The sequence below is a fragment of the Protopterus annectens genome, chromosome 6.part0 (assembly GCF_019279795.1).
Source record: "Protopterus annectens isolate FY-2018-M chromosome 6.part0, PAN1.0, whole genome shotgun sequence".
Lineage (NCBI taxonomy): Eukaryota > Metazoa > Chordata > Ceratodontiformes > Protopteridae > Protopterus > Protopterus annectens.
Genome location: NC_056737.1, coordinates 1,707,948,119 through 1,707,971,526, shown reverse-complemented (window position 1 = coordinate 1,707,971,526; position 23,408 = coordinate 1,707,948,119). Strand labels below are relative to the sequence as shown.

General features: G+C 45.7%; 1 protein-coding gene across 2 annotated transcripts in view; it reads left to right on the top strand.

Moving 5' to 3' along the window:
• The window catches only part of NOP58 (NOP58 ribonucleoprotein), a 581,042-nt gene that overhangs the window by 375,430 nt on the left and 182,204 nt on the right, over window positions 1-23,408 (top strand). For both annotated transcript variants that reach the window (XM_044075099.1, XM_044075098.1), the window contains one exon: window positions 21,355-21,416. In XM_044075099.1, coding sequence (XP_043931034.1) covers window positions 21,355-21,416 — 62 coding nt within the window. The remainder of the gene's footprint in view (window positions 1-21,354; window positions 21,417-23,408) is intronic.

The following is a 23,408-nucleotide window of genomic DNA, read 5'->3' as shown; positions in this document are numbered from 1 at the left end:
GTGGTGCATAAACAAGCAAGGGGGCACTCACTCCTACCCCCTATGCAGACAAGCTATGACCTTGTGGAACACAGCTATAAACCTTCAAGTTCATCTGCAAGCACAATTCCTACCAGGATACAAAAACACACTGGCAGACTACTTAAGCAGAACCATCATGGATCCCCACGAATGGGAGTTGAATCCACAAATATTCAGAATGATAACAAAGAAATGGTGGAGCCCGGACATAGATCTATTTGCATCCCCAATAAACTGTCAGCTACAAAAATTCTGCACAAGGAGTTACCATCCACAAGCATGGAAAGTGGATGGCCTCTCATTCAGCTGGGAGAGCCTACAAGTATACGCTTTCCACCACTACCTCTCCTGCCAAAGGTACTCATAAAAGCCAGGCAGGAAGAGCCAAAGATGATCCTGATTGCACCAGACTGGCCACACCAGCACTGGTACCCAATCTTAAGGAGCTTAGCACAAGAACCACCCTGGATTTTGCCTCAAAGCCCACATCTGCTGACTTGGCAAAACAAACCAACAAATACTACACAGGCAGGTAAAGACCTTTAAACCTAACTGCATGGAAGATTCCTTAGTCAAGCAAGCAGTGCCTCTCTCCAAAGCTGTTATGGATGTCATTCTGGAGGCCAGAAGGCCTAGTACCAGGAAAGCCTATTCGGATAAATGGAAGAGATTCTGTGCCTGGAACCAAGCTCACAGCCTTGACCCTCTTGTCCCAAACATTCCTCAGATACTACAATACTTAATTGAGATGCTGGACAAAGGACTCTCCTTCTCATCCATCAAGATCCACGCCTCTGCCATCTCTGCTCATTACAGCATGGATCCACCAATTTTCTCTAATCCTCTGTTAAAGCAGTACCTCAGAGGGGCTAAAAACATAAGACCACCCCATAGAGCACCTACTCCAACTTGGGACCTCAACTTGGTTTTGGAGAAGCTAACTTTACCTCCTTTTGAGCCAGCCAACACAGCAGAATTAAAATGTATCTCTTGGAAAACTGCTCTGCTCCTGGCAATAACATCAGCACGAAGAGTTTCAGAATTACAGGCACTAATGGCAGTGGAATCTTTCCTCATTTTCCACCAGGACAGGGTGTCTTTAAGAACTAACCCTACTTTTATGCCAAAGGTGGTATCCAGTGTGGCTCTAAACCAAACTATTCACTTGCCAACTTTTTATCCTAAACCACAGAGTAAAGGGGAGAGACTACTGCACTCTTTGGACATTCACAGGCAGTTACGCTTCTACTTGGATAAAACCAAAGTTTTCAGAAAATCTGAATAATTACTGGTAGCATATGCTGCAGGAGCACAGGGAAAAGCCATTTCAAAACAGACTATCTCAAAATGGATAGGACATTGTATACGTTTCTGCTACACATACCATGGAAAACCTGTACCTAGCAGCTTTCGATCTCACTCCACCAGGGCAACAGCCACTTCAACTGCCTACCTCAGGGGAGTACCTACCAAGGATATTTTGGAAGCAGCAACTTGGAGTTCTGTACATAGCTTCACCGAGCATTACCATCTGCCTCTATACTCTAAATCCAGAGCTGGCTTCACCATTGCAGTGCTGCAGGGCCTTATAGCCACCCCTAATGCCTTGTAGAACCAGCCACCCTTCCTCAGCTTTGGGATTCTACCCAAGTGTAATGACTGCAGCAGTGTAACATGATGAACATAGTACAGTTTTGTACCTACCATAAATGTAGATGTTCGAGTGTATAGACTGCTGCAGTCCAGGTTACCCTCCCTCCTTCCCCTCTTGCTGGCTGGTACGTACCTATGTCTTCTACCCTTACTACCTATGGGGAGTATTTGCTGCTAGCTGTAAGTTGTTTTTTGTTTTTCTTATGCATGTTTTATTAGCAATTGGAATTGCCTACATATTTAGAGGCACCTGACATCTGGGGCAAGAAAAACTGAAGAAAATGGTGTCGGCTGCATCTTGTATACCCCTGTCGCACTGATGTCAGGGAGGAGGCGACAGCAATCGACGCCAGACCAAGACTTTGGAACTCAGGCCGACTGGGGAACCGCCTGACTGCAGGATAACCCAAGTGTAATGACTGCAGCAGTGTATACACTCGAACATCTACATTTATGGTAGGTACAAAACTGTACTTTATCCTGCCTTTACTTTCCCCGGGCTAGGCCCGTTTAAATTAGAGGACCTAGTCCTCCCTGTAGTTTTTTGTTCCCGTCGGTTACTAGGCCATTTTAGAGGCTCTAGTTTCCCGCACAGGGTTCAGTTAGGTTTTTGTGTGTACGTGTGGTTTTGCAGCTTGTCTGTGTGTGTGTGGGTGTGTGTACTCCCATATATAGCATGTTTAAGGATTCTAAGGAAAAAAGCCTTCGGGCTTTAAGAAGTGTATTGAATGCAACAGTAAAATGTCTCTGATTGATGGGTAGTCTGTGCGTGTACTGCTTGGGGGCGATTCACCTCCAAGAGTCCTGCTTGTTTTGTCATTCCTTCAGTCCCCGCGTGCTATAGGAGAGGAAGAACAAGCTCATTCTAAAAGGACTGCTTAAAACTCCGAGGAAGATTTGGCCAAGTCTTGCAGTACCATATCCTCTCCAGCTAAAAAGTACAAAAAGACTGCTAAGAAGCACTCTCCGGCTCAGTCTGTTTCTTCGGAGCCGCCAGAGAAAGTTGTTAGAATAGCTGCTCCTTCGGCTCCATTGGCTTCGGTGCCGACAGAAGGTGGTGCATTGACTAGGTCTGTATCGCCTCCCAGCCTTTCGGAGCCGGTCACGGATATTTTGGTTCGGAGCCAGTCTCCATTTGTTCGACTGGGTTCTCCATGTCAGTCTCTCTCTGTAGGGAGATCCAGATCTCCAACTTTATCCTCTAGGTCCCTTTCCGATGAGGACGTTGATAGTCGTGAAGAAACTGCTTTAGTCTTCGGTGCTGGCCAAATTGATTTCGACTCCAACCCAGTCGACTCCGGAGACCATGGCCCCTTCATCTTTTGTTGTTCCTCCTCCGGTCTTTTCTCAGCCCTCGGAGCCAGAGTTGTTGGGTGCCGTTAGGTCGGTTCCAGTAGCTTCGCCTGGCCTCAATGTTCAGATTTCTGCTCCGACCCCCGTCTGTTCCGTCCACAGGGTCGAGGGTCCACAGTTCCATGGTCAGACCCGAGGGTTCGGATAGATCTTAATCTGTTCCGAGCCTTCCTCTTGGTACTTCGGCTCCAGTGAGCTTGGACTCTACATCTGCTTCGGACCTAATCTCCTCGGCACTGAGGGCTACTACCGTATCCTCTACGGTTAGTCGACCTTCGGAGCCAGGGGGAAATCCGCCTTCGAGGTTATGAGGAGTGTGCTGGCCAGGTCGTCAGCTGCATCCTACGGCACTAACATTCTGCACCCTTCGGCACCGGTGTCACTTTCAGATCACCCTCTATCCATGGACAGTGGAGACCCAAGGCCTCAGGATACCTCCATGAGTGGTCCCCAACTTTCTGATGTTTCCCCAGAGTTTTTGCCTGAGGAGCCCGCCAGAAAGAGATAGTGTAAGAGGAAACACGTGACTCCCAAGATGAGTCTCTCACGTCTGACACCGACCTCGAGGAGTCAGAGGGGGGTCCCCCAAGTCGTCTTCTGAATATATCTCTTTTTCAGATATCCTGGAGATCTTGAAGCAGAGAGGCTGCTGGCCCTCCAAATCCCCTTCTGATGAGGAGTCTGTGTTCCTGAAGGCTTTCAGGTCTCAACCTTCCGCCACTTGGGTGTCTCCCCCTTTCGATGAGCTACTAGATCTCGTCTGTCGAAAGGTGTGGGAAACTCCTGACACTGGAACCGGTCCCTAGGAGACCCAATAAGTTTTTCTCCGCTCCCACAGACGAGCAATATCTGATGAAAGGCGTTCCAGTAGATGCCATGGTGGTGTCAGCAGCCACCAAGAAGGATCTTGCTGAAACTTCGTCTACCGTCCATCCGCCTAACAAGGAGTCCCCGGCCATGGACAGGTATGGGAAGCATGTGTTTACCTCATCGGCCTTTATTCTGCAGTCGCTGAACTACGTGACGCATTTTACAAGGCTCCAGAGAGATTTAAAAGAGCTAGGAGATTCTCTACAGGGTAACATTTCTGTTGCAGTGGCACAAAAGGTCAATGTACAGATGTCTACCCTAAATTCCCTTACCAACTCCTCCATGAGACTATCATACGCAGCCGAAGGCGGGAGCAGGGCAGTGGGCTCCGGAGTCACTCTCGGGAGACATTCCTGGATGTGCCTGGGTAACTTTGCGGAGGCCTTCAAGTCTACGTTCACCAACACCCCCATTTGATCATCATTCCTTCGGAACCAAGGCGAAGGACACACTTACTAGGTGTGAGCAGGAAGGAAAAACCCTGTCTGCCGTGGGAGTCGAAATGTGGTTCAGGAAGTCGCAGAGGTTTTTTCAGGATGTGCAAAGTGATTCCCCCTCCAGAGGCAGGGGAGGGGGTGGAAATTCAGGTAGACGTCGCCCTAGATGCAGAGGAGGCCCGTGTAACCAGGAGGACCGTGATTCCTTTCCCGGTTCTCCCTACCAGCGCTCCTGAAAGGAGGCCCAGCTACGAGTCTCTGGAGCCGGTCGGGGGTCGCATTTCTTTATTCCCAGCAGCCTGACAAAACGTCACCCAAGACTAGTGGGTTTTAACGATAATTTCCAGAGGTTATCATATTCCCTTCTCTTTTTCTCCCCCGCCAACCAAGAGAATTCCAGACTTTCCACCCGGTCAAAGGGATTCTGCAGCTTTAGAAATAAAAAGTTGCTTTCAAAGAGAGCCATCCAGCCTGCCCCGCTGACCAAGTAGGATTAGGGACTTGCTCCCGATTCTTTTTGGTGCCGAAAAGAACAGGGGACCTGAGACCCATCTTGGATCTCAGCCGATTGAACCTACATGTACAAAAGTCCAAGTTCCGCATGGTCACCTTACAGTCAATACTCCCTCTGTTAGGGAAGGATGTGTGGATGTGCTTCATCGACCTCAAAGATGCTTACTGCCATATCAAGATGGACATGACATCGAGAAGTCATCTACGCTTCCAACTGGGAGCCAGTCATTTACAGTTTCGTGGCCTGCCCTTTGGTCTCACCACAGCCCCCAGGGTGTTCACCAAATGCATGGCAGTGGTAGTGGCTCACTTGAGACGTCAGGGATTCCAAATGTTTCCATACCTGGATGACTGGCTCCTTTCTGGCACCACCAGGCATCTACTGTTATAGGCCACGGACGCCACCATTACACTGTGCCAAAGGTTAGGAATGACTCTAAATTGGGAAAAATCTGCCTTGTTGCCCTCGCAGCGTGTCACTTTTATCAGCGCCAAACTAGATACAGTGCTCATGAGGGCCTTCTTGCCAGAAGAGAGAATTCAGGCTCTACAACAGCAGGTCTATGCCTTACTACCATTGAGGAAGGTCAAGGCAAAAGTGGTCCTCAAGTTATTAGGAACCATGGCTACCACGATCATGCTAGTTCCCATTGCCAGACTACACGAGGGTTCTTCAGTGACTGCTTTTTACCCAATGGTCACTACAATATCTTCCACTCTCCCATTCTATTCTGATTACAGACACGTGCAAGCAGGATCTACACTGGTAGCTTCAGGCCAGCAATCTCAACGTGGGGAAGCCTTTTGTACCATCTTCTCCAGTTGCCACGGTAACAGCAGATGCCTCCCAGATTGGGTGAGGGGGCATTATCTCGGCAGGACAGTCCAAGGCACGTGGCAGGATCACGAGACCCATTTGCATATCAGTGTCTTGGAGATGAGAGCAGTGCTATTAGCATTGCAAGCACTTCAGAGCTCTCTTTCCTCTAGGGGCAATTGCAGTCCACTTGGACAACATGTCAGTGTGGTATCTGAGCAAGCAGGGAGGAACCAAATCATATCCCCTTTGCAGAGAGGCACTTCGAGTTTGGCAGTGGGTGGTGTCTTGCCAACACTTTCTAGTTGCAACGCATATACGGGAGAAGTCCAACGTGATTGCCTACAGGCTGAGCAGAGCTATCCTAATTCCTCATGAGTGGTCCCTGAACAAATATGTTGCGGAGAAGATATTCCGCAGATGGGGTCAGCCTTGCTGCGATCTATTTGCCAGCTCCCTCAATGCCAAATGCAGCAGCTACTTCACCCTTATCCCCCCGAAGGGGGAGACACCCAGGGACGCTCTGGCTAACGGTTGACCCTCTGGTCTTCTCTATGCTTTTCCACCGTTTCCTCTGATATCAAAGGTAATTCAGAAAGCACAGTCATTGGGGAAGCAAAATGATCCTGATTGCCACACACTGGCCTCGTCCGATTTGGTTTCCCTTCCTTCAACCCTATCTAATGGACGATCCCTGGATTCTGGACCCAGATCCAGATCTGCTGACTCGTATATCAGGACAGTTCCATCCCTCCATCCAGACCCTCAAGTTGACAGCTTGGCTGCTCCAGTTCCGTCCCTAGTCAGGCTTCAAGATTTTTCCCCGGAAGTGGTCCACATCCTGTCTTCCACAAGCCTTCTACCAGGAAGATTTATTCCAGTAAGTGGAAGAGGTTCTCCATTTGGGCTCATGAAAGACATATTGATCCTTATTATCCTCCTATTTCGGCAATATTAGAATTTTTCTCAACTGTTCAGTCAGGGATCAGCTGCAGCAACCATTGAAGTGCAGTTGGCAGCGATGTCTACCTTTCATGTTGCTAATGAGTCCAACCTTATGGCTCATAGGCTTTGTAGGGCCTTTCTCAAAGGGACAATGTTACTCCGACCTCCAATCTTTGATCCAGTAATGTCATGGGACCTCTATTTTGTTTTACAGAAGCTCACTTCGGCTCCCTTTGAGCCCGCAGCTACATGTGACCTAAAATTCTTGTCATGGAAGACAGTATTGTTGGTAGCCGTAACTTCAGCTAGGCGGGTGTCTGAGCTTCATCGATTAAGCCACGTTCTTTGGTGTTTCATAAAGACAGGGTCTCCTTAAGAACCAATCCTTTTATTGCAAAGTTTGCTTCTGTTGTCAGTATCAACCAATCCATTGAGTTGCCTGTGTTTTTTTCCTGAATTTTCTAACAAGACAGAATTTAAGTTTTATCAGCTAGATGTTCATAGACAATTGCGTTTCTGTTTACATAGGACAAAAGATTTCAGGAAATCAGATCAACTGTTTGTGTTGTTTTCAGACATTAGACTTGGGGTTCCTGTCTCTAAAGTAACCTTGTCTCGCCGGATTTCCAGTTGCATCTCATTTATTTATGGTTCCAATGGCAAAGAATTACCCTTTAAAGTGAAGTCTCATTCTGCACGATCTGTAGCTGCCTCTACTGCATTTCAGGCTAGGATGTCTATGGATGATATTTTTGCTGCAGCAACATGGGGTTTGCCTCATACTTTTATTAGTCATTACAAATTAGATCTGGTCTCTAGAGGCAGATCTTCTTTTGGTTCCACAGTGCCCAAGAGTATTTTCTCCTGAGCCACCCAAGGTCAAGGTGCTAGGGACGCTGTCCCATGTACTCACCATAACGTTCGATGTATGTAGTCCATCTCGCCCAACATTCTTACCAAACCCCCCCTCTTACCCCCTCCTTGAGGACCTAGAGGTATAGTCTATAGGTGTCAGTGGTCCTTACGGTTGGGGTTGTTCTCAGTAATGTGTGTGTGCTCTTGCAGCAAACAAGATCTGGAGAAATGGACCTGTTGCATGATGGGATACCTCTTAGCCATGAGCCAATTGAAGACTTCGAGCTAGAGATTGGCAGAGTCTGAGCCGAGGTTCGGCCCCGAACCCAGGGGTAGGAGTGTAAGGCGAGATGGACTACATACATCGAACGTTATGGTGAATACATAACTTCTTGTTATATAAATATACACATATCTAGATGACCTGCTAATTCTCTATCAGGACCGACAAGTCTTTCTACACCACCTACAACAGGTGATCTCCACCCTAGTACTCTTAAGGTTTACTATAAACCATGAAAAGCCTCACCTGAACCCCACTCAAGACCTGGTTTTCTTGAGATGCAGGATCAGAACAGGCTTTCATTCCAGACCAAAGAATCCTGGACCAGGTTTCTGAGGAAATTCTGTACTAAACGAACAAAAGCGCTGAACTATTTATTTGTGTCCTCGAGTCATATTTGTTGTTTTTTCAATCCTGGACCTTTGCCTATACTTCAGCAAACTTATTACCCTCACCTCCTTGCCAGCACGAGAGTTCCTAAGGATCTTAGGCCAGGGAAACTAATCTAAGGGGGTGGCGAAAGCCAACACATTCTGGGTAGGCTTATAGATGCCCTCGGGCAGATAGCCTAGTACTTGCATATGAACCTATAATCTCCATGTTGCCCCTGGCAAGACTCCACATGAGAAATATCCACTGGATTCTGAAAAACTTATGAAGTCAACACTCCCATCTTCTGGACACCCCCCCCCCCCCCCTCCACTACTTCAGGGTCTGAAGAAGGAACTTCAGTGGTGGATCTCTGCCATCCACCTCAACCAGGGGACCCCCTTACAAGTTCCAGCCCCCCTACAAGAAGTCTCCACAGATGCATCAGACATGGCTTGGGGTGCAATACTACCACCCAACCAGAAGAAATTCACCGTGCAGGGAAAATGGTCCACACTGACAAAAAAGGACCATATCAACATCAAGGAAATGAGGGCACTCCTCCTAGCCTACAAACTTTCAAGTCAGCTCTATGCCCAGGAACCCTGAAAGTGATCACGGGCAATATGACTGTCCTGTGGTGCATAAACAGGGGGGACAAGATCCTACCCTCTTTGCAGCCTAGCCACCCAGATCTGAACCCTAGCGTCATCACTCCAGATTAGTCTGGTAGCAGTGTACATTTCCTCTACAGAGAACTTTATGGCAGACTCGCTCAGCAGAACTTCAGCTCCCTCTCATGAATGAATGCTTCACAGAGAGGTATTCCTAGATTATCCACAGGTGGGGTATTCAACAAGTAGATCTTTTTGCCTCCTCCTAAAATACAGGTTGCTTGGGTTTTGCGCAAGGGATCCACATCTACAAGCCTGGAAAATGGGACGCCTTCTCCTTTCTTTGGGAGGGAATGCATCTCTATGCCTTCCCACCCTTCACACTGGTTCAGAAAGTTCTTCTGAAAATACAGATGGACAAACCCAAACTCCTGTTGGTGACCCCCTATTGGCCAAGACCGCATTGGTTTCCCCTTTTCCATCTATTAGCCAAAGGCAGTCTTCACAGTTTTACCCCACCAAATAGACTTGCTCACACAGGACAGGGGATCCCTACTACACCCTCAGGTGAACAGGGCAGGGGATCCCTACTACACCCTCAGGTGAACAATCTAAAGCTGACCTTATGGGTGATTGGATTCTAATCCCCTTCAGACACCTATACTCAGATGACGTACTCAAAGTTCTGCAGGAGACAAGAAAACCTAGTACCAGGAGACATTATGTATCTAAATGGAAGAGTTTCTCCAGTTGGTGTCAAAGGAAAAACCGGGACCCTATAATTATCCCTGTTCCCTTTGTCCTTTCCTATTTGTGTGGGCTCCTTTACTAAAGGACTAACTTATTATTCAGTTAAAGTGCATTTATCTACCATCTCTGCTTGTCTGCCCATGTTTACCGCCTCTGGCCTCTAGATCGTAGGTCAAGCTTTTCCTGAAAGGGGGTACTTCATATAAGACCCCCCCCCCTTGTAAACCTATACCTCCCCCTTGGGACTTAAACTTTGTCTTAGAAACTTGCATTGCCACCTTTTGAACCAACACATTCAGTGTCCCTAAAACTGTGCACTATGAAAACAGTTCTGCTAGTGGCCCTTACTTCTGCCAGGAGGGTATCAGAGATGCAAGCTCTTATGGCAACCCCTCCTTACCTTATTTTCCACAATGACAAGAGTTGCCCTCAGGACTAACCACTCCATGCGTAAAGTGGTTAATGAACTCTCATTAAACCAGACCATTAACCTACCTATTTTTTTACTCTCACCCTAAAAATCCCTCCCACAGGTCTTTTCATTCATTAGATGTCCACAGGTAACTGAGGTGCTACTTGCACAAAACCAAACCTTTTAGAAAGTCTGACAAGATGTTCTTAGTGTTTCACTGTTGCAGTCATTACATTTGGGTAATCTGCTGGCAGGTTGCCCTCAGTCGGCCTGAATAACAAAGTCTTAAGTCCTGCGTCGGTTGCTGTGTCCTCAGGTCGTCAGGGATATAAAACATGCAGCTGACGACATTTTATTCAGTCTTTCTTGCCGTGCGGGTGCAGAAGCAGTTGGAAAGTGCCGGTCGGCTGACTCCTGAAATTTTCGCATTCGAGTTTTCAGAACCGAAGTCTTCAAACTAAAGCTAAGTACCCCGTTGGGGAAACTTTTTCTTGCTCCTTACCAATGTCAGTAAAAGTTAATAATTGCATTAATTGTGGGAAGCAAATACCTCATACTGATTTTCATTTGTACTGTACTCCTTGCCTAGGCCCAGAGCATAACGTGCCTTGCTGTTGGTTTTGTGCTAGATTTAACCAATGCATTATTAAGAGTCTGTATATTTTTGCTTTTAAATGTTTTGGATCAAGGTTTAATTACCCTGAAATGTCGTCGGTTAGCAATCCGACTACCCGAGTTCACAAAAGACGCAAAGAAAGACAGACCGTCAAGGTTTAAAACCGATGACTAAACTTCTAAGCCAGTTGCCGGGACTCAGTGAGGCGCTTTCGCAGCCCCTGATACCCGCTACTTTTGAGTTGCAGGCCTCTACCGAGACTCGTATGGAGTCCAGTATGGCACGAGATTCTCAGAGTATTGAACCTGCGGATGTCTCTCCCTTGGATGGGTCCAGAGCCGCTGAGCAGGCACCGAGGGTGTTTTCAGGCCTCTACATTTTTTTTTAAAACTGACCCCAGCCTCAAAAACAAGATCAAAAACATCTTCTATGTCTAAAAAACCGACACATGAGCCACATGCACAGGGCCCTATGCCTAAAACAGATGATCAAAATGGCTGCAGACTTGATTACTTTGATCAGGGGTTCCCACCTACCCACTCTGATAGAGATTCCAAGGCGCTGGATAGGTGGGGAAAGAAGGTTTATATGTCTGCAACCTTGGCAATTAGGGCCTTAAACTGCCAGTTTCATATGCTTAAATATCAGCAGCATGTTATGGGCTTATTGAAACAGAAAATTGTTGATTTCTGATTGTGTGGAAAATAAAGAATTACAGGAATTATTGCATTCAGCAGAACAGGTTGGAAAGCATACTTTGCATGGTTTTGATTCCTTGGAGGCCTCTTGCAGGGCCGCAGTTACTGGATCTATTTTTAGAAGGCATGCCTGGCTCAAGGAGCAAAATCTGCCTGATAATGTTAAAGCTAAATTGTTGGATGCCCCCTTGCAGCATGATACTCTGGTAATAAGGCAGAAGAGGTTTTAAAGAAAATGGAAGACAAAGCTAAATCTATGCAAACTGTAAAAGATTTCTTGCAAGTGCAGCCACCCAGGTTCGGTAGGCACTGGCCTACTAAAAATTGGTCCTTTCCTGTGTCCAACAGAGCCACTCAAGGCAAATCCAGGTGCTCAGAAGGCTCCAGATACCAATCACAGGGTTCTTACAGGTCAAAGCAATGGGGTGCCTCCACCTCCAAATCTGGAGGAAACAAAACAACCCTACAGTAAGCAGTCTCAATGACTTTCCCTCTACCTTCACCAAGCAGTTATCTTTTGGCAGCCCCCTTGGGGGGGAAACTAGCACTTCATGCTCAAAATTGGCAGTTAATTACCCAGGACAAGTGTGTATTAAACATAGTACCCCAGAGGTACAAGTTTCATTTCCATACTTTGCCAATTCCAAACGGTTGGCCAGATCTGCCACAAAATCAGTGGGCAGAGGGTCAAACAAGTTATGTCCCTCATGGATATGGAGGCTATTCAACCAGTACCAGAAAAGGAAAAAAGACAAGGTTTCTATTTAACTTTTCCTGGTACCCAGAAAAGACTATGCCTAGCGTCCAATACTGGACTTATTGATTTTGAACACGTTCCTGGACATTCCAAAATTCAAAATGCTGACTTTACAGCAGCTACTGCCTATGCTGGGCAGGAACGCTTGGTTAGTGACTCTAGACTTAAGAGGCATACCTGCATATCCCAATAAGGGAATCATGCAGAAGATACCTCCGTTTTAAGGTAGGTTTTTTGCATTACCCAATTCTCTGCACTGCCCTTTGGCTTATCTACTGTGCCCAGGGTCTTTCCAAAGTGCCTGGCACTAGTAATTGCATTCTGCAGACAAAAGCATACAAATTTATCCTTATCTGGACGATTGTCTCATTCAAGCAGAGGACAAGGACAATCTTCAACATCTGGCGTTTGTAAAAAGGCTTCTAATATGCCTAGGGTACACAATAAATGAAAAGAAATCCCAACTGGTACCCTCTCAATTAAATTCCTGGGTGCAAGCTTGAATACAACTGCCCAGATGGCTTACCTTACGCCAGACAAACAAAGGCAGCTGACAACATACTTAACTGGGCTTTTGTTGCCATTTGTTTTATCTGCAAGACAAATTCTGCAGGCTTTGGGGTTCATGGCATCCTGCGATCTACTAATTCCATATGCGAGACTGCATATGAGGAAACTTCAATGGTACCTAAAAAGTTTATGGAGCCAACATTGTCACAGTCTGGAAACAATGATTCCTCTCATTCCCTGCCTACAACAGGAGTTTCTTTGGTGGGCAGAGACATGTCACCAAAACAAGGGACTGTCATTCACTCTACCCCCTGCCATCCAAACCCTAACTACAGACTCATCAGACTGTGCTTGGGGGGGCCCACCTGGCGGGGAGATGCATTTAGGGCAAATGGAGCCCAAAACAAATGCATTTGCATATCAACTAGATAGAGATGCTAGCTGTTCAGAATGCTCTGACAGCCTTCAAGGACTTACTTCATACAGGACAGCTACTTATAGACTGACAACATCATGGTTGTGGTACATAAACAAGCAGGGGGGTACACATTCCTACCCCCTTTGCAGACTAGCCATGGCATTGTGGAACTCAGCTTTGACTTACCAAATACATCTTCAAGCTCAATTCCTGCCAGGAAAAGAAAATACTCTGGCAGACGACATATGCAGGTATCTTATGGACCCGCACGAGTGGAAATTGGATCCACAAATCTTCAGCATGTTAACACAGAAATGGGGGAGCCCCGGCATAGATCTATTTGCCTGTCTCCAAAATTGTCAACTGGACAAATTCTGCACAAGGACTTATCACAGAAAAGCATGGAAAAGTGGATGCCCTATCCTTCAGTTGGAAAAACCTCTCGGTCTATGCCTTTCCCCCTCTGCCTCTTCTCTCCAAGGTCTTACTATAGGTCAGACCAGAAAAAATAAAAATGATCCTAGTTGCTCCAAACTGGCCTCGCCCGCACTGGTACCCAGATGTCCTTCAAGGATGCATCTGCAGTCCTAACAAATGGGTTGTCCTGTCGTCAGGCAGCCCTTCGGTCGGCCGGATTCCAAAGACTGGGTCTGGCCTCGGCTGCTGTCACACTTCACCCGACGTCATCTCTGCTGGTCTTCGGGTATAAAGGCATCAGCCGACGCCATTTTCCTCAGTCTTTCTTGCCGCGTGGCGCCCGCTACTTATGAAGATTCCGATGCTGAAGAATCTATACCTTCTGCCTCTCCACCAGAGGAATTTTCCTTTGGGGGAACCTTACATGCCATGAGAGAGCAATTCCAATGGCAGGGACAAGATTTCTCAGATTCAAGAAAAAGGCTTAGGACCTTTCTACACTTACCGCAACATAGGCCCTTAGCTATACCTCCAGTTCTTCCTGTTGTGGATGATGCATTTAATGATGTTTGCACTGCTCCTGATACTTTACCTCCAGCCCCTGCCAAGCCCGAAAGGTTTTACAGGGTACCGGACACTCATCACCACTTATACAAGGCTCCCCTTGCAGATCCTGAGACTATCTCCCAGGGGCCTAAGGCAGTAGCTCGACCTCAGCGAAAACCCTCTCCCTTCTGAAAGGGAATCCAGGTCCTTAGAGATGGGGTAAAAAGTATACACCTCTGCTACTCTCTCAGCTAGAGCTTTGAACTGTCAGTTTCATATGATCCAATACCAAGAGTTTATGCTTGATCAGTTAACTAAGAAACTGTCCTCTGATGATCCCTTAGATAAGAAATATGTTTTAGAAATGGTGAATAACATTCAGCAGGTTAGTAACCATTCTTTAAAATGTGGCTATGATGCACTGGAGGCTTCATTTAGATCAGCCATGACTGGCACAGTTATAAGAAGGCATGCATGGTTGAAAGAACAGGTCTTGCCGGATCATGTTAAAGCAAAGCTATTAGATGCTCCTATGGATAAGGTCAGTCTATTTGGTTCTCCTGCCCAGCAAGTAATGAAGAAAATGGAAGAGAAGGCAAAATCTGTACAAACAGTTAAAGATTTCTTACAGGTTCAGCCCCAAGGTTTAGCAGGAACTGGCCTTCCAAAATTGGTCCTTTCCAGACTCCTCTAAATCTCAGAGAGGCAGGAATAGGCGTTCCAGAGGCAGAAATCAATCCAGAGGAGGTGCCTACAGAGGACGCCAGTGGCAAGGCAATAACCAACGAGGCACAGACACAACCACTGCCACTGCAACAGGACAATCACAGTGACTTGGCCCTGACACCGCCTACCAGGGAACAAATAGCAGCACCCTTAGGCGGAAAGTTAGCCTTATTTTCAAAAAATTGGCACTATATCACAAGAGACAAGTGGATTTTGCAAACTATAGACCAAGGCTACAGGTTTCACTTCCACACCTTACCAGTAAAAAGAGGAATGCCAAACCTACCACCAAATCAAAAAACAGAAGCTCTAAAACAGATAGCTCAATTAACAAAGATGAGAGCTGTGGAAAGGGTACCACCTACAGAACAGGGCAAAGGATTTTACTCCAGACTCTTCCTAGTACCAAGAAAAGAGAAAAGTTGGAGACCTATTCTCGACCTGTCCGCTTTAAACACATTCATCATTGTTCCAAAATTCAAAATGCTGACCCTACAGCAACTTCTTCCCATGCTGGGCAAGGAGTGTTGGCTGGTAACTCCAGATCTCAAGGAGGCATACCTGCACGTCCCCATACGACCAAATTGCAGAAGATACCTCAGATTTCTTGCAGGATCAGAGCATTATCAATTCACAGCATTGCCCTTTGGCTTATCTACTGCGCCCAGAGTATTCACGAAATGCCTGGCATCAGTAATCGCTCATTGCAGGCTACAGGGAATCCAAATTTATCCATACCTGGACGACTGCCTGATACAAGCGGACATCAAAAGCAAGCTGACACAAGACTTACAAAGAGTCATTTGCTTACTACAAACCCTGGGATACACAGTCAATTTAAAAAAGTCAAGACTGATACCATCCCAAACAAGAACATTCTTGGGTGCAGAATTGGACACAGTAAAACAGATGGCATTCCTAACTGCAGAAAAACAAGAACAACTCCCTCTTTACTTCTTGGCATTAACAAAGCAGAACAAACTAACAGCAAGGAAAGTACTGCAGGCCTTGGGCTTCATGGCATCATGCATAATCCTGGTCCCCCATGCCAGACTGCATATGAGAAAGCTACAGTGGTACCTAAAGAATTTATGGTCTCAACACAGGCACAGCTTAGAAACCGAAATACCACTAATCCCATGCCTGAAACAAGAGTTCCTATGGTGGGCTCAAGCATGCCAGTCAAATCCAGGTTTGCCCTTCCACAACATTCAAGCAAGCCAAACCATCACAACGGACGCCTTAGACCTAGGTTGGGGGGCCCACATGCTGGACAAATGCATTCAAGGATTATGGACTCCAGATCAGCTGCACCTGCACATAAATCAAAAAGAAATGCTGGCAGTAAAACTTGCAATCCAGAATTTCAGACCATTCCTCAAAGAAGGCCAATTAATGATAAGGACAGACAACACCACAGTCATGTGGTACATCAACAAACAGGGAGGCACTCATTCATACCCCTATGCCGAATGGCTCTGGACCTATGGAATATGGCTCTGAGCTACAACATTCAGTTACAGGCAATATTTGTACCGGGAAAAGAAAACATCCTAGCAGACATGTTAAGCAGATCTACCTCGGATGCTCACGAATGGATGCTACACCCGGACATCTTCAAGGCCATCACAAAGAAATGGGGAATGCCACAAATAGACCTATTCACATCCCCACTCAATCACCAGCTCAAGAAATTCTGCACAAGGACATACCACCCACTTGCTTGGAAGGTGGACTCTCTATCCTTCAGTTGGAAAGGCCTGACAGCATATGCATTTCCACCTCTTCCTTTGATGCACAAGGTACTACTGAAAATCAAAGAGGAACGTCGAAGGATAATTCTGATAGCTCCAAATTGGCCAAGACAACATTGGTATCCATTGCTGAGGAGCATGTCTCGGGGGGGAAACGTGGACACTACCCCTGATTCCTTTGATGTTAACTCAGAGCGACTACAGCATCATGCATCCAAACCTGAAAACTCTGCAACTGACTGCCTGGAACATTACATAAGAGCAACCAACCCAGATTTATCCCAAAGGGTTAAAGACATTATCCTTGAGGCCCGCAGACCTTCAACAAGAAGGAACTATGCAGGAAAATGGAAAAGGTTTGTCATTTGGAGTACTGAAAGAGGAAAAGATGTGTCAAAGATAGATATTGCCAACATCCTGGAGTATTTGGCAGAGCTTCTCCATACAGGCCTGTCCTATTCCTCCATCAAGATACATGCATCAGCTATTTCTGCAGAATACAGCTTGATCCCCTGTCTTCTCACATCCTCTACTCAGGCAGTTCCTCAGAGGAATCAAGAATGTAAAACCTCCTAGGAAACCACCATTACCAGCATGGGACTTGAACTTTGTGCTAGAAAAATTGACACTCCCTCCATTCGAACCAGCAGCAACAGCAGATCTTCAACACCTATCCTGGAAAACTGCTTTCCTACTGGCAATTACTTCAGCAAGAAGGGTTTCGGAACTGCAGGCCTTAATGGCAGTACAACCCTTCCTAATCTTCCATCAAGATAGTGTCCATGAGAACTAATCCTACATTTATGCCTAAGGTGGTATCCAGAGTGTCTCTAAACCAGGCAATCCACCTACCTACCTTCTTTCCCAATCCACAGAACAGGGGGGGAAAGACTGCTGCATACCTTGGATGTACATAGACAGTTGCGCTACTACCTGGACAGAACCAAGGGCAATAGAAAAACTGACCAGCTTCTAGTAGCTTATGCAACAGGAAGGGAAGGAAAAGCAATTTCCAAACAGACAATTTCCAAGTGGATAGGAAATTGCATAAGATTCTGTTACTCCTACCATGGAAAGCAAATTCCACAGAACATAAGGCCTCATTCTACAAGGGCTACAGCCACTACCACAGCTTTCTTACGAGGAGTGGCTACCAAGGACATTGTTGAGGCGGCTACTTGGACCTCCGTGCATACATTTGCCAAGCATTATAACTTACCTCTATACTCTAGATCCCGAGCAGGGTTTGCCACTGCTGTTTTGCAAGGGATCCTAACTACACCATAATTCTTCTTCCTCCTCCCCTAGTTTGGCTATGGTATTCTACCCATTTGTTAGGACTGCAGATGCATCCTTGAAGGACATAGTACAGTTTTGTACCTACCATAAATGTAGATGTCCGAACAGGATAGCATCTGCAGTCAGGATTACCCACCCTCCTTCCCCTCTGTGGTACTCCTAGGGTATTTACCCTCCTAATAGCTAGCTGGGGGGGGATCTCTTATGGTGTATTTGTTTGTATATATGTACATACATGCTTATTTTTTGTGTTTGCCTTCTACCTTTTTTGGGAAACATTGGCATTTACCCAAAATTTAGCTTTCCAAGAGGGCAACTGGCATCTGGGGCAAGAAACACTGAGGAAAATGGCGTCGTCTGATGCCTTTATACCCGAAGACCAGCAGAGATGACGTCGGGTGAAGTGCGACACCAGCTGAGGCCAGACCCAGACTTTGGAATCCGGCCGACCGAAGGGCTGCCTGACGACAGGGCAAACCCATTTGTTAGGACTGCAGATGCTATCCTGTTCGGACATCTACATTTATGGTAGGTACAAAACTGTACTTTCTAAGGAATATGTCTCAACTTCCTCCTTGATACTTCCCTCAAATACCTCATCTACTGTCTCAGCAGAACAGTCAAATTCTGCACACTCTGCTCCAAACTCTGAACCTTGCAGCATGGCTGATCATTTAATTATTCAATCAACACTTCTCAGTAAATCTTTGGATGTCATTTTGGAAGCCAGAAGGCCTAGTACTAGAAAATCTTATGCTGATAAATGGAAGAGATTCTGTGCTTGGCACCAAGCACAAGGAATGGACACAGCAAAGCCCAATATCCCTCAGATTTTACAATATTTGACTGAGATGCTTGACAAGGGGCTTATCTTTTTCTTCAATAAAAGTCCATGCCTCTGCCATCTCTGCTCATTACAACACGGAGCCTCCACTCTTTTCTCATCCTCTGCTTACAGTATCTGAGGGGCAAAAAATTTAAGGCCTCCCAGAAGATCAACTCCTGCATGGGACCTCAGTTTCATGCTGGAAAAACTCACCCTGCCTCCTTTTGAACCAGCAGCTACTGCGGAGTTAAAATTTTTATCTTTGAAAAAAGCTTTCCTCTTGGCAATCACTTCAGCAAGAAGGGTTTCAGAACTACAGGCTCTCATGGCTGTGGAGCCTTTTTATTACATTTTACCCAGACAGGGTGTCCCTCAGGACCAATCCTTTTATGCCTAAAGTGGTATCCAGTGTGGTCTTAACCAAGCAATTCACCTGCCAACATTTTACCCAAATCCGCAGAACAAGGGGGAGCAGATTCTGCATTCATTGGACGTACACAGACAACTAAGATTTTCTTAAACAGGACCAAATCTTTTAAGAAAATCTGAGCAACTACTGGTGGCATTTGCTGCAGGATCAGAGAGGAAGGCTATATCAAAGCAGACTATTTCTAAGTGGATAAGCCACTGCATTAGTTTCTGCTACTTGCACCATGGTAAACCTGTGCCCAAGGGGATCAAGTCACATTCCACCAGGGCTACTTCTACCTCAGCAGCTTTTCTCAGAGGATTTCCAACCAAAGACATTCTAGAAGTTGCTACTTGGAGCTCTGTTCATACCTTCACAAAGCGTTATTTGCCTCTTCTCCAAATCCAGGGCAGGCTTTGCCACTGCAGTTCTGCAGGGCCTTATAGCTGTCCTAATGCTGTTTAGTTCCATCCTCCCATACATAGCTTTGGGATTCTACCCAAATGTAATGACTGCAACAGTGAAACACGAAGAACATAGTAGAGTTGTGAACACTTACCATAAATGTCGATTTTCGAGTGTATTCACTGTTTCAGTCCGGGTTACCCACCCGCCATCCCCCTTTTCTATAACTTCTCTTTCCTTCACTATATTCTAAAGCCTTTGTGGTGCATCTGCTTTTAGACTAAGGTAAAGTTTATGTTGCTAAAAGTGCATTTACATAATTTGTTTTTTTTTTTTGCTCCCCATTTGGTGGGCACCTGACATCTGTGGCAAGAAAAACTGAATAAAATGGCATCGGCTGCATGTTTTATACCCCTGACAACCTGACGTCATGGAAGAGGAGACAGCAACCGACGCAGGACCCAAGACTTTGTTATTCAGGCCGACTGAGGGCAATCTGCCAGCAGATTGCCCAAATGTAATGACTGCAACAGTGAGTACACTCTAACATCTACATTTATGGTATGTGTACACAACTGTACTTTATTCATCTCCTTCCACCCTAGGGTTTAGGGAATGCAGTCTCCAAACGGACCATTTCTGCGTGGTTCTCTAAGTCCATTTACATATGCTATTCCTATCATAGAAAAACCTTACACGGACATGTCAAGTCACACTCAACCTGGGCAGCTGCTTCCTCAGCTCCCTTTTTCAAAGGGGTTGATCTTGCCCCAGTTTTAGCTGCTACTTGGGCTTCAGTGCACACGTTTAACAAACATTACAAACTGGACCTAGCCTCCAGAGCTAGAGCTGGGTTTGCCAGATCTATTCTTCAGGGCCTCCTTGACCAGGGACCCCTGTCTTCCACCCAGGCTCATACCTAAAAGCTTTGGTACTCTCCCTACTGTAATGAATACTGCAGCATGAGAATAGAAGGACATAGAAAGATTGTGTAAAAACTTACCCTAACCTTAGATGTCCTTCTCTTCCATGTTGCAGCATTCAGTTCCTCCCTTCTACCCCCTCTACTTGACCTGCCTAATGTACCTTTACTTACCTGTGGGACAGTCACCCGCTCCCTTACCTTCTCCACTATACACAGCCTATCAAGTACCCTGTGATCTAGTCCACATGTGAGTCTCAGGGGTCTCCCTATTCTGACACTCCTTAAACCTCCAGGAGTACTACTGTATGCGGCAGTCCATTCTGAAGAGAATACGTGCAGACATCACTTGTATACCCTACGTCTGTTTATGGCTCTGACTGAGGACGTCACACGTACCCTCCTGAACCAAAGACTGGTGTGCTAGCCAGATTTCAGCGCTGCAGGCAGCAATCTCCCTACTGTAATGAATACTGCAATATGGAAGAGAAGGACATCTAAGGTTATGGTAAGTTCTTGCACAACTATTCTTTCTTCATAAAACACTGTACGCACTTGTCATAGACCTCAGTGTGAGCGTGAAATTCTAGTGCAGAATTATGTACAGATTGCATAAATCACATACTGTAAAGATGACAAATTATAAAAATACAGTAACCCATATATAATAAACAGTGTCTCCTATGTCTGCTACAGATACATGTTAAAGTTGTGTGCATCATTAATGGCTTGTCTACTTTCTAGCCTAATGCATCCATAGTACACTTCTCATGCCATTGCACACTTGATCCAGTAGTGACATTTTTTGGAATCACTGCATAGGAGGAATGCGTCTGCAAAAGCATTAGTGTAATTCCTGGTATTAATAGCTTTTCTAAATGCATTGATGCAGCATTCAAGTAGGCTTTTGTATTTGAAAGGTAGAATAATAATACAAAATGCTACATAAACTGCACATTTCCATGAGCAGGTAAAATAACCCAGTGTCTTGTATGCATTTTTTAATTGAATATGCTTCCTTTGGATTCATGTTTCACTTTCTAGGGAGATGCAGGGGATAAGAATTGTATGGTTTGATGTCAAGATTTACACTATTATGTTGTCTTCATTTCTATGTTCTACTGGTTTCCTCTTGATGCTTGTTTTCTTTTCCATCTAGATAAAGCGAATAAGTGGCACTGGGAAGGCTTTAGCCAAAGCTGAAAAGTATCAATTTAAGAGGTACGTTTTCTACTAGTCTCACTGAGCTATAAATACAAGTGGAATCACTGTATAGCGTGCACATGTGGATGGCTGCAAAGTATGTGTTGCTGTTACACTTTGTATAGTGTACCGGCCATTTTAAGCCAAAACTTAATCTAAAATGATGAGTCTAGCCTTAACAGTCTCGCATTGCGATAGGTTTGCTTTTGACCTTTTCTCATCAAGAGCTTTGTTCTTTTTTTCCTTCAGAAGAGGGCTATTCTGTGATTAGACCTTTCATGCATATCCACATAGCGCACTGACTAGTTTCATTCCTGGTTGTGTGTATAGGATCGAGACAATTAGTGTTAGCATTTCTTGATCAGTTTTTCAGTTATATTCTGTAGCTTCCATCCTCACGCATTGAGTGCGTGTTACTCCTTTGCTTTTATTAAGGGGGGGTCATCCAGCCTTCTTTGCTTGCCACAATGTTTCATAAATTTTTTTTTTTTTTTTTTTTTTTTTTTTTTTTTTTTTTTTTTAATATAGAGTGCAGCTGCTAACAGTCATGAAGCTTGTTTTTTCCTGATATTATGACAGCTAATGTCCTTCCATTCCTATGTTGCAGTATTCTTGTTGTGGGATTTCCTGCCCTCAGGTGACTCGTATGCCGGCACCTATACAAAAGCTTCAGCTTGGCTGTTGCAGCTGCATGGGACGTCACGTGTAGGGCCATAAACCAGGGGCCTTAAATGTGACGTCTGCACAGACAATCCTCAGAACTTTTCAGCCGCAGATGACCACATCGTGTGTTCGCTCCTTCATATCGAACGTCTCAAAAAAAGCTAAGTAACCCGTTGTTTTTTTTTCTTCATATCTTGTTATTGCTTAGGCTTGGTTTGTTGTAGATGTTTATAGCCGATGTCCGGTAAAAGGGGTAAATGCCAATGTGAGCACCAGATAGACTCCCATGATCGGTGTGTTTTTTGCTTAGGCCGGGAGCACGACCATGCTGCTTGCTCCATTTGCGCTGAAGACCCTATGCAGCCATCTGGCCGCACTTTACCTTTATTTAGAAAACCAGTGCCTTAAGAGGGTTGCCCTAAGGGTGGATCCCGCCTCTGAGGCAACGTCATAACCCTCCGGGTAAGAAGGCCAAGTTTCCCAGGCCCTCTTCTGCTGCTCTGTTACCGGACATTCCGCCAGCTGCTGATTTAGGAGCTGAGGGACGCCCGGTGGATCCGTTGACTTCGACTACCTTTGTGGAAGCCGTTGCTCAGCTGACCGCTGGCGCATCCCTGGAGCCAACCCAGACCCCAACTACGGTCAAAGGGGAACCAGAATCTGTAAAGCTTCCGACTGGGATCCCACCTTCAGACACTGTTCCTATCAGACCTGATTCCAGGCCTGCTCCAGCATCTACCCCAGCAAAAAAGAAACCGAAAACCAATCATACCTCTTCCACTGCAGAAGGCCTACCTAATTGGCAATCCTTCACTTCTTCTCTAATGCAGGTCTTCATGGACCTTGGGCCTTCAGCCTCATCCTCCACTTCTCTATCTTTGCTCAGCCCTAGGTCTGCTCTGTTTCAGCTGAAGGACCAAATTTATTATTTGGACATTTAGTATTTGGAGTTAATCAACTTGAAGAGCATTTTAATTTCCTCTACTTTTTAAGGGTGTCGTAGAATACTCTTTTAGATTCTGAATTGTTTTTGTTCACTTTGACCACATGTTCAATGGCATGGTTTACAGGACTGATCGTGAATACTGCACTTTATCTGATTTTATTTTAGCCATTTTATAGTAATCTGCTTGTTTAGCTGCAGATTTTTAGTAGAAATTTTGATTGTAGATGATGCATGGTCGTCTCGTCTGCACATTCTTACAAGGCCCTCCCTTCACTAAGGGTGGTCACAAAGGTCTCACATGCTCTGAGTGTCCTGGAGTTGCTGGCCTTCAGTCTTCTGCAAGCCAGGGGTAGTTCTGACAGAACTTCCATGCCAGGCAATTACCAGAAGAGATCAAGTCG